General features: G+C 36.8%; 1 protein-coding gene across 1 annotated transcript in view; it reads left to right on the plus strand.

Moving 5' to 3' along the window:
* Nucleotides 1–12,412, plus strand: part of INTS6 (integrator complex subunit 6) — a 45,670-nt gene that overhangs the window by 718 nt on the left and 32,540 nt on the right. The window contains 1 exon segment of the mRNA XM_009882366.1: nucleotides 641–834. Coding sequence (XP_009880668.1) covers nucleotides 641–834 — 194 coding nt within the window.

Consider the following 12,412-nt stretch of genomic DNA (forward strand, 5'->3'; position numbering starts at 1 on the left):
GGGGGAAGGGGGCGGGGGGTCCACATGACACAGGACGGTGAACCTGTTGGAGGTCGCTTCACAGTGGAGGCGGCTTCCAACCCGAAAGGGCAGGGGGGGAAGGGGGCGGGGGGTCCACATGACACAGGACGGTGAACCTGTTGGAGGTCGCTTCACAGTGGAGTCGGCTTCCACCCAGAAAGGGCAGTGGGAGAGCGGTGCAAGTCACTGTGAGGTTTGTGCATCGGTGACTGCACAGAAATTTGTCCCGTGAAACAAATTAAAAAATAAAATAAAATCTTAATTTGACAGATGGGCAGCTCAAAGGTTTAAGAGAAGTTGACACAGGACGGTGAACCTGTTGGAGGTCGCTTCACAGTGGAGTCGGCTTCCACCCAGAAAGGGCAGTGGGAGAGCGGTGCAAGTCACTGTGAGGTTTGTGCATCGGTGACTGCACAGAAATTTGTCCCGTGAAACAAATTAAAAAATAAAATAAAATCTTAATTTGACAGATGGGCAGCTCAAAGGTTTAAGAGAAGTCTTATATTTTCCGGCTTTATGGAGTAGTACTAAATATTAGCAGCTTCCAAGGTGTTTTGTTAGCATTTGTAGCAAGCTGCGTGCAGCAAGGAAGGCACTTGGTAGCCTAACAGGATAGCAGAGCTCATATCTGGGGAATAAGTCTTCTCACGTCTCTCTTTTCAGGCTGGCTGGAAGGAAAACCATGCAACGTTTATGAATGAACTGAAAAACCTTCAAGCTGAAGGACTTACGACTCTTGGCCAGTCCCTAAGGACAGCTTTTGATTTATTAAACTTAAATAGATTAGTAACTGGCATAGACAACTATGGGCAGGTAGGTTGACTGTTAATAGGTGGAAAAATCATAAACACAAACTTCCCAGAAACGACAATTAGCTAGTTGTCCAAAGGGGCACCTTCATGAAATACTCAATATGGGGGCCTTTTCAAAAGTAGGCAGAGCTCAGATAGTTGGAAGAAACACAGTTGCTGACTATCGTTTGGTACCCAGATTTCTTTCTTTTTTTTAACTTCAGGTATTCTTCAGTTTTCCAAGTTGACCTTCTCAGTTAAACTTTGGGTTTTTTTGTATCAAGTCTGTGTTTCAGAACCTTAGCTGGTGAGCCTGATGGGGTCATGAAAATATTACTTTCTTTATACGGTGCTCTATAATCAATTAAGTACAGTTTCAGAGATGAGCTGTTTTTCTAACAACACTGCATGTCCAAAAGTACTGAATGGAGCACAACTTTTTAAAAACCCTTTCTTTCTAATGAGTTTACTACAACTTTTCTCTGCTGGGAGGACAGGTTATCTGCATACCTGTATTTTTATAAACCTGCATGTTTTATCAGAGCCTTGAGAAGCTGTGCTTTCCATATGTCTATATTGCAGCAATCCCTTTAAAGCACAAATTTTTGGGGCGGGCCAGCATTATGTTGCTCAGTAGTATGAGTTGCTAAAAGACACAAACTCTAGGTTAAACATGTGCTTTAGAAAGAGTACCCTGTTCTTTCTGGCACTGGATCAAATCCTGGATTTGTTTTGCATGAAGGACATTATTAGTATTGGGCAAAGTATATCATGTATTTTTCACATGGGACATACTAACTTGATTCTTCCCTCTCCATTTGTTGTTCTCACGTAATGCTGCCTCTACTATCTGAGGATTAGTTACTGCTCTTGGTATTTAACATGGGAATGTGGTTGTGAAAATAAGTCTCCTTTTTCCAGTCTAAGCAGAGTCTATGTGATAACACGCCATATTTGTTTGGGAAGAAAATTTCTCTCTCTCATGTTGCATTGTATGGCTTTGCCACTAGGTGATCAAGTGAGCCTAAACATTTTTAAAATGCCAGTTTAGTGATGAAACTTAAAAAAAAAAAAAAGCTAGTTCCACACATGGTTATTTTTTTTGTCTATTACCATCTGCTGTCCTCTTATACATCTGTGTGCTAATCTTTCCCGTTTTCTGATGTTTTTGTTTAGTTACATGAGCTATACAAAGCTTTCTTGAACACTTACCACTGTAGGCATACACGCAAAATACTTGCTCTTTCCCATTGCTACTGATTATTATAATACTCTCAACCCATGTCAAAAACGTTAAACCCATGTCAAATAATTTGCTCTAAGTGAACCAGCTGTGCTCAACTAGTCCATCAAGCGGGCAGTTGAGTTGTCATGACTGTTTTGACTCACTAGTAGTAGTCATTACTGCAAATAGCTGCTCTTTTGTCTGTGGAGCAATGACTTTTTCTTTGTCTGATCTGTTTTGGTTACAAGTCTCTATCTGGGCTTGAATCCACCCTCATTTATGCATGTTTTTCGCTCTGTTCCACATGTGGAACTGGCTGTTGAAGAGGTGTTCACATGTGCAGTCAGGTGACTGAATAGAAATTCTAACTGTTTAGTGTCTGCAAAAATAGATGAATATACTGCAAGTGGTGGGTCATCTGCTGCTGAAGTCACAGTTTCCCATTTGGGCTCCACCAATCAGAGTTTTTTTCATAAATCAGATCGAATTCTCGAGCACTTAACTGGTCCTTCAGTGCTTGCAGGATGAGATCCGGGGCAGTTCACTTTCCTCAACTTCACATTGGCCTTTGAGCCACTGCATGTTATCCTGTCAACTTCCTATTGTTCATGTCTGCTATCTAAAATTTGCTCAAGGTAAACGCTCAGTTGCATTTGAAATAGTTTTCACTCAGAATATAAAGTGCTGATTCACTTTTTTTAAAGCAGTTACAAATATTAAGACCATAAAATATTTGAGCAGTTTACTTAAATATAGCAGACAGATGTTTGAAGAGTGATTATCTTAGAATGGGAGGAGAAGGTAATTTAAAAAAAAAGAAATCACCATTTAGATGATCTTAGGTGTGGTATTAAGTGAAGTAATAAATCTAAACTTTTGTTAACCTTTGTTCTGGAAAATTTCTATGGCTTGACATCTTTTGACTAACCTGCTTGTTTATTTGGTGTATTGACAGGCTTCTAAGATACTTACTAAGATCCACTTATTTCACATGTATGAATTGTAAAACAGATTTTTATTATACGTGCAAATGACAAGACGTGATACAAGCTTGATGGGGTTGTCTGGTTCTGTCATCCAACGGCATTATGTCTTGTCCCCATGCTGAGTATGAACTGTTTGTTTCAATGGCAGTGTGACTCACTGTACTTGATTTCTTTCAAAGTAGACCAGAGTTCTCCATCAGCTGACTTCCTGAACAAGAGTGATGGCTGAATGGTCATTCTGAAATTGAGGAAAATCTCCTGCTTCATATTTTTCTTGCAACATTAATGTTTGGATTTTTAATATGAGTATTTATGATACAAGTACTGACTCGGTTGCTCATGAAGATTGAGTTACCAAGTGTACAGCTGTATTAGCTGATCTCACATTCAGATCTTAAAGGTACATTGTCAACACATTTAGATTATCAAGAACCTGGAAGATTTTCCTAAGCTGCTTCTCATATTAGTAGAATGGCTATATACACCCTTTGTCTTACCTAGGGTTGCTAGGTGCACATTTTTCTGAAGGTTTTTGTCAACAACAAAAGATTTTGGAAAGTATGCATATTTTAAGGTGACTATTCCTTTAATTTTTACTGCACTTTCGGATTGATAAATTCTGTATTACATTGCTTGAGTCCAATAATAGTTATAGGGTTTTTTTTTTTTCTCCATAGTATGCTTTGTGCTGGTTATGATAGCAGAAGAATGAACCTTCAAATAGGCTGTCAGCTTTTAGCATTCACTAAAAATAGTGGTCTTCACCTTCTGCATTTTTATAGAAAGCTTAGGGAAAAATACAGGATTTGGATGTCTTTAGGAAGAAAGCAATTCAAACACATCAAGTTCAGTAAGGGCTCACTGTCATATCACACAAAACATACACTTTATTAGCCCAGTTTGCACTTAGCTAATTGACTCCTCATATTTTTCCCAGTTCAGCTTCTCCATTGTTTCAGGTAGTCTGAAATACCAAGCCTTTTACTAGCAAATTTTCTGTCCTCATGGAGTACACTCCTAAATCTTATAGCTATGGCTTGTTCAGCAGTACATATGTAGTCACAATTTAACTGAATAGTTTTGAGCAAGGCAAGCATGCAGCTTTTTATAGTTCATGAAAGGGTTAAATACTAACAGATGTGTTTCTTTTTCTGTGGAAACAGAAAAAGTGAACAATGTAGCTATTTTTATAATGCAGCAGAAATGTAAAAAATATGGTTGAATTGAACCACCTATGTACTTGAATTATTTGCAGTTTGTAGTTAAGTTTCTAAGACTGAGCTCTGAATCTAAGGTAGGTAAAATACGTACCAATGGTGTTTTGATATGCACGTTCAAAGGACCAACACAGCACTACTGAAGCTTGAATCTGATGGAGGTTTGAAATTGCTAAAGCTCTGATACCCTGTGTGTTTCACCTTGTCTATTGTTATTTGCGTAATGAAGGTTTCTTACTATTTTTTTCAGCAGTGTTGCATAGAATGAGGTACGAGAGGATAAAATGTACTTCTCTGAGTGGATTTCAGAGTGGTTGAATTGATGCATCAAGATATTCTTACCATTTTTTTTCAGGGTGAACTTTTGTTTTAATATTGTGGCTAGAAACAGCACTTTTCAATAACAAGTTTTTATGAGCTTTTCATCTCACCAGTGTCTTGCACAAACTCTTCAGCATCGTAATTATTGATATGGTAAAACTGGCTTAGAGATGAGTTTTTGACTTTTAAACAAATTTGATGTGACAAAAGCACATGCTAGCTTAGTTGTTTTGAAGCAGAAAAGCTAACTATAATACTTCTGTAATCCAAGTGGACTTGGGGTAGGTATTTTTCATTCACAGTGATGAAAAAGATGCCCTCTGGATTTAAACTAGTACAAGTAACACTGTTTTGATGGGTTACCTGTCTGTGTGCAGTCTTGGTGAAAGCCTTTTCTTCTGCACTGCATTTCACATATGTACAAAAGTGTCACAAAAAATTTCTGAAACAAACTAAAATCCAAATGAAATTCAACTCAAAAAATATTTTGGGAACTTAAAAATATGCTAAGGGCTGGAAAGGCCTATTTCTGACCTGAAAGTTGGTAGGTGTCTTGCAGATGACAACATTGGTTTTAAGCACCACAGGTTTTTCTCCAAGGGTTTTATTCATACCATGTATGACCATCAAACAATCTAATCTTAGGTTAACTGCTACTTTATAGTTCTCTCTGAACATATGGTTGGACCCAATTGTAGCTACAGTAGCAGTATTGCTGATGGGTTCACACAATAAAACTTCGTGTTGGTCTGTAGAGATCAGTGTGTTTTGCCATAATGGCTTAAATACTAATAGTATTCCAAATACACGTAAATAGCATACCTAAGAGATCAAGTCTAATTGTGCTTGTGGGCATGGCAGCTTTATTTTTAAGTCACACATTGTAGACTGACTCCTTGCTTTTGTGCTTATCTGTGTTTAAGATCTGAGCTTAAAAAAACCCCAATGATCACATGTATGAAATTCTGTCCCCTAACATTGCATACATTATGATTTTGCAGTTATACGTTCTGTTTTCTTTAAATTGTTGAGCAGTTTTATTTTCTAGTTGGTTTTTGAGGATTGTTACTAGATTTCCTTGCTTTCAATAGTCAAAATCCTTTTGAGCATGACTTCTGTCTTGGTATTCTGGGGTTATAAACACTGCACTGAAATGGCCTGTGTTGAGTGTGCATCCAAATTTGGAACCAAAGTTTAGGTTAGCATTTCCTGCTTTGTCATGCTGGCATGGTGGCACAGGCAGCTTGCTTCTCCTGTTGGTAGAGGCAGAAGTTTACACTTCTAGAGCAGCTCTCCCATTCTTTTTTTTTTTCCCCTCCAACAAAACCAAATGGGAAAATTTCAGACAGTAGAAAACATCATAGCAAGCTTAAGCATGGTAGTGGCAGAAATACATATAAGAAAGGATTTATCCTAGTCTCCTATTTTCTGTGGAATAGAAATGATTTTAACATAAACCTATACGCCTGTTATGTCAAAGATCTGTATGTGAAGTGCTGGTGAAAGTCTGTCTTTCTCACCTCCTACATGATGAAATTAAGCATATTGCTTCCAATTTATACTTTTAAGGCTGTAACCTTTAAACATGCCATGTTGTCTGCTCTTGACATGTTTGTAATTTTTGGTTTTGTTTTATAGTATCCTTCAATGAGAGCTACAGCAGGCATTGTTGCAAGTGTGTTTTCATGTTGCGAGGTGGAACTGAATACCTTTCAGCCTTCCCAGAGCAACAAAGTTCACTGAAAGTCTCAATAATAATAATAATAATCACATCAGACTTAAGTGTTCTTAAAAATCACTTGTGTAGTTCTAATCTAGTCTATTTTTAAAGACAAATTTAAAAGTTAAAACAAGCTTACTTTATTTTTTCTGATGAAAATTATCTCATCGATCTGTTTCACTAGCAGAAAGAAGTGAGATACTTCCTCATGTTCTGAATATCAAATATGCTTTGACCACTTTGAATCTTTAAGTGCTCAGTATTTCAATAAATTTGATTTGGAAGGGGCAGTGCCATAACATGTTCCTTGTGGCTTTGATTGTTAAGGGGCGGGTGAACACATTAATGCTGCCAAAGCATAAGCAGATGATACAAATGTCTGTCTCTGGCTGATATTCTTGGATTCACTAAAAAGTAATCAGAGAAAGTCTGAGGACTGTTAGGAGTACCAAAATTGTATTTCTTGGCTTGACTGGAACTGTTCATTTGCCTCAGGTCATTATAGACTCCTTGGATATACTAGCTTTCTTATTTGGGTGCTTAAAGGAACGTGTCCCATAGTTGAAGTATTCTTGGTTTTTTGAAATGTATTTGCATTTCATCACAGCCAGGTGTCAGGGAGGCAAGGCAAATACGTATAGATAAAGAGTCAGGAGTTTGGTGGTCTTGTGAAGCGCAATTATGTTTTTGCGTTTTTTTCCCCAGTGTCTCCATTGTTATGCTTATTCTCTTTAAGCTTGTTTTCACTTTTCATACTGAACTGTTACATTCAGTCTTGGATTTCTGTTGTAGACATTCCATATCTCTGAAGTTGGAAGGGAAGAACTGTTATTTGTGTATGTGTCTGAGTTATAATTCAACTGAGGCTCTGATGAAACTGATTGTGTTGCTTGAGAGTCCTGCTTGCTGTTGCTTTTTTCTTGTAACACGTTTTGTACCTTTAACAACACAGTGAGTCTTTTAGTTCATAGAATATTCCCATATATGCATCTACCACTTAAAGGGTGTATTAATGTTTCCGCTGTTGTGATTTTTAGCATTATATTGTCTGGCCCTTTTTCCAAGTTGTTTTCATGTGTTGTTTATGCAACAGATTGGAATTCCATATAATTTGTGAGTGTTAGTATCTAGCTAACACAGAACTCTTATCAAATGTCCAATTTGCATCGCATGATTAGGGTGCCAATTTTAATTGTCCAAAGTGTAGACCAGTCTCATTTAAAGAAAAAATAATAGTGCAGATAGGGGAGAATGGTTGTATGTGTATTTAGGATGAACCTTTCATATGTGTTAAAAGATCCTTGATTATTTTTTTTTAAAGTGGAAGTGGACTAGCCTGTGAGCCGTAAGAGATTTCTGATGATCCTGTAGTATATTTTTGTGATATCTACAAAGGATATTACATGCACATGAAGTATTTTCTATGTATCGGCATATTTTTACTGTTATAATGCTGAATATTGACAGCAAACAGGATTTCAAGTTCTTCATTATTGCCTGTATATTTTATTTAAAAAAAAAAAAGGGATGTATTTAATCACTCTGGTACTGTAAAGTTGGCCCCTAATGGACTAGATTTTTCAAAAATATATTGCATAGGCAATTTCAGTCTTACATTAATGATAAATCAAGTATCTGTTATCTAATCACCTGTTGTTTTCATTCTAGAGACAGTGTCTCTGCCTCAGTTAATTGATTTGCCTTAGCTCACATAAATCTGCAGTCCACTACAGATTTAAGCTTAAATTTTTTCCAGTAGGGAAACTAGGTTAGTGCCTACAGCTGAATTAAAATATGTAAGAAGTTGCTGGCTGCAAGAAATGATATGAACCTTAGTCAGGAACCTTGAATGAATGTGATTGGGAGACTGAATAGATAAGACTTCTGGTTGTATGAAGATGACAAGAGGATCTGTCAAAATCTGATCCTACTCTAGTTATTCTAATATATGTATTAAGTGTGGATCTTGCAGCACTGCAGTGGTAGATAAAGAGAACAGTAGATAAATGTGTTGATTATATCTAACATAGTTCCATGGCTTTAATATTTGAGGTCTTTTAGAAGACTGGTCTAGCAGGAACTGTGGTGCAGATGAGGTCTCTAGTTATGGGGTTTTGACAGCAATTCAGGCACTTACATATTGAAAATAATGCTTAATGTCTTGTTGACTTCGCCAGGAAACTTTTACCCCAATAATGACATCTGGTGCCTGCTCAGAGTAGTCACTGCCATTTCCTTTAATTTATTGGGATTTTTTTCTATCTACATGTAACTGCTACTGCTTGTGTAGAGCAGGGTGTTAACCTGATTTCATCCAATAATAATGTTTGAGGATAAATTACCTGAATACACTGTGCATTTTGTCAATGTCTCCTTGAGCCAAAAAGCTACACCAAACAAATCCAGAATATTTGTCCTTGGAATCAATTTAGGGCCCTGACATTCTTTTTTGGTACCCAGCTTATGGAATATGAGTAAAAAGTTGCCATCACTTTCTTCCACCAGTGCCAGCCCCCCCACTCGAGGGCGTTGAATCCCAGAATGGTGACTTGATTGTATGCATCTATGTGTAAGATATATCCAGCATAGCTACCTGCTCTGCTCCTGAACTTACGGCCTCTCATGTGCTCATAGTTGTGCCAAGCTTGCTTCAAGTTGTGAGTGCAACTTCATGTAGTAAAATAAATCATTGATTGATTCAGATTCTTAATAAGCTGGACTGTGAACTGTAGTGGTTCAGAATCTGTTTCAAAACAGCTCAGTAGTGGTGATAAACTCCGGGGGCAGTTATTCAGAATTGCCCTATGTTCATGAGTCAATAAGCTACTTTCAGTCAGCTTGTTAGTACTTTGGATTGATAACCACCAAAAAGGTGGGGAGAATTTTGTGTACAACTCTCTTTGTTTTTTCCCCTTGGGTGGGTGGTTTTGGTTTGGGTTTTGGTGGGGTTTTTTTTGGTGTTTTCCCTACTCAATGCACTGGCAACTGTGAGATTCATTACCCTTCTCCAGTATACAGAGAACAGAGGCCTGGCTTAGCACTGTGAATTGCACTGACTGAGCCAGGACCAGCTAAGTAAAGTCATTGCTGTGAAGCAGAAAGGCTGCAGTAATTAGGGACTTGATCCGAGACTTGACAAGGTCAGTTATTTTTGGAATAAAACATTCAGAAATATTTTTAGGAAATAGGACCAAAATCATCTTTAAACCCAGATTCTTTGGGGCTGACTTTAAAGTTATGTTTGGTATGGATGGTTATTTTAGCTTTTTTAAGTTTATAAAAGCTCAGATATAACCTATTTTTAGCAGCTTGCCTTTACTATATTCAGTCAAATAACTGTGGAAATCACCAGGATTTGTTAGTTTATTTATCCAATTTCAGATGATTTCAGTAGTGATTTATTTACTGATCTGTAACTAACCGATATGATGCATCTTTAAGTGACAGTTTCCATTACCTTAAAAATAAAGTACAAGTTTTGATCACAGTTGCTTTGCTGCTTATATATTTCAATTAATTTGATGTAAGGAAAAGTTAAAGTTCTTCCCTTTTTGGGATTATTGTATATCTGTCACATCAGTGCTTACATGTTTCAAATGTTAGTGGCTTTTTTTTCTTCATTTCAGTGCTGTTCTTCACTTTTTAGTTACTTGCTGGAATTCACTGTCTGGGAAGTCCATTCTGTGTTAGGTTTATTTTGGTTGTGGGTTTTTTTTTTTGAGAGTGTCACATAATTGTGGGAGATTCAAGGACTGAATTGTTTTTGAAACTTACCAAGGACCTCATCTAAATTGGAGCACTTAGAAGTTAATCAAGAAGTTATCACTTATATAATATGTTATTTAGAACTCAATTAAATTTGTTCTTAGATGAAAGAAACGGGACAAACCTTTATACTAAACTGGCATTTTTGAAACTCTGTCACTTAGTAATGTTGGGAACTCTTTTATTTAGGCACTGAAGACATCAGTGTATCTTGAGATTTTAAGTTTGATGTCTTAGTAAATCCTACCATGTATTCATCATTCCTTTATTGTCCAGTATGAACATAGTCTAAAAATGCTTCCTTGACACACCCTTTCTGTTTGCACGTGTGTACTTTTCAATGTGGTGATTTTGTATTCCAAAATGATCATTTCTTCCTTTTCAGGCTGCTTTGGGTTGCTTTTTTGGTTTTCTTGCTGTTAGTTTTGGTTTTGTTCTTGGCACAAACTTTTTTGGGTGGAATTTCAAAATGCCTGAAGTTGCGCAATTAAATAGTCTTTAAGCAGTACATTCAGTGCCAGACTTGGAAACCCAGAATGTGTAAAGATATGAGCATCTATAAAAATGATACTAAGCACAGAGAATTTTTTTGTTGCATGCTTCAAGATGGATATGCAATGAAATCATTGCCTATAGAACACAAACTTGCAAGCTCAGGCAAAGTAAGCAGCTGATATTCTTAAATATATTTCTATGATGGTTTGGTTTTTGGGTTTGGTTTTTTTTGGTTTTGGATGAAAGGTTTGGTGTCTCTTTTCTTGTTCAATTCAGATAGCTGTCTCTGTATTATTTTTAATTATAGAAGTGATATCTGACTGGCTCTTTGATTTTTTTTTTTTTTTGCTGTAGGGCTTTCAGACTGGGCACGATGAGTATAACATCACATGTTTGGTTCTTCAATAGTTAATTGAAGCCATAAATGCCTGTTCATTTAAAAGATTTTTAAAAAATGCTTAGAAGCAAAATACTGAGGAGCAAATGACCAGACTGGGCACGATGAGTATAACATCACATGTTTGGTTCTTCAATAGTTAATTGAAGCCATAAATGCCTGTTCATTTAAAAGATTTTTAAAAAATGCTTAGAAGCAAAATACTGAGGAGCAAATGACTTTTTTTCATCCCATTTCTTTTCCTAAATACCTTAAATTTTCTTTTCTTAAATGGAACTTAACATAGCCTATGTTATGGAGATAGCAGTTGTATCAAGAGTGCTCTCTTCATTCTTAAATTTGTAACTGGTGTGCTGAGGAATTTAATTTCTGGTTTGACTTTAGGCTGTTGCATTTGTGTTCTGCTTTGAAAATCTTTTGCTGACTACTTTTTGTTTGTTTTGTTTTGTTTAAACCTGCAACTCATTTGTTCCAGTCACCTGAAATACAGAAAGCTTCAGTTGTACCACCAAATCAATGTCCTAATTGCGTGTGCAAAAATAATTTTATCTACTGCTGGTCTGTTGTGCCAGAAAGGGACGAAGCAAAAACCGTGTAACTACTTTGTAATCCTCCATAGACATTCCAAATAAGAAACTGTGATTAGTGCTTGTCTTGGGCGTTGTAGTAAGTCTTAGGTATTTGTAATGTAGTTAAGTAAAGAATTATATAGGACATGAAAAATTACTTTGCTTATAATAACCTTGCTGTAGCCTATAGGGAAGGACAACTGTATATAGGTGAATTTAGATTTTGGAATCTCCTCACCTCATGGAGGAAAGGTCTTTTTGGGTAGCCATCCTTACTGCAAAATTGTTGCCATTGATACCTGGCCTTTTGGAGTGTGAATGAGTGCAGGAGAAATCATGACTGCTTGAACAGCATCTCTCGTTTCCTTGGGGGTGAAGATGTTGAGTTAATGGAAGCATGAGTTCAGACCTTGATAAAATGTAGTAGACTTTCCTAAAACTGTTTATAAGGTCTTCTACAGAAGATAAAATAATCTGAGATAAAATACTATTTTTTAGCTTCAAAGGAAAAGGGAGTGTGTGTGTGTAATACAGTTGAATGTTTGTGGCTGAGCTTTCCAAAAGATGGGAAATTGGAAGCTAAAAAGGGGGAAGTGGAGTGATAATATGTGCTGTCCCTGGTGTCAGAAATGATGAATTAACTGTTGGATTAAACATAGAGTTAGATCAAGAGATTAGGGATCAGTGACTGATTACTTCTTATTTTTACTTGCACAATAATTTAGGGGTTTTGAGGTATACACAGTTATAGAAAAGTATTTACCTGTTTCTATGTATTTTGGGATAGTATTCAAACAGAGCATGCCTCACGTTTGTCTCCTTGTTACTCAATCACCTTATACAAGGATAGATTTTATTAACTTGTGCCCCCTCTGCTGGCTAGTTTTCCAATTACAAAGACAAGT

Source organism: Charadrius vociferus, unplaced genomic scaffold (assembly GCF_000708025.1).
Source record: "Charadrius vociferus isolate BGI_N301 unplaced genomic scaffold, ASM70802v2 scaffold263, whole genome shotgun sequence".
NCBI classification, from domain to species: Eukaryota; Metazoa; Chordata; class Aves; order Charadriiformes; family Charadriidae; genus Charadrius; species Charadrius vociferus.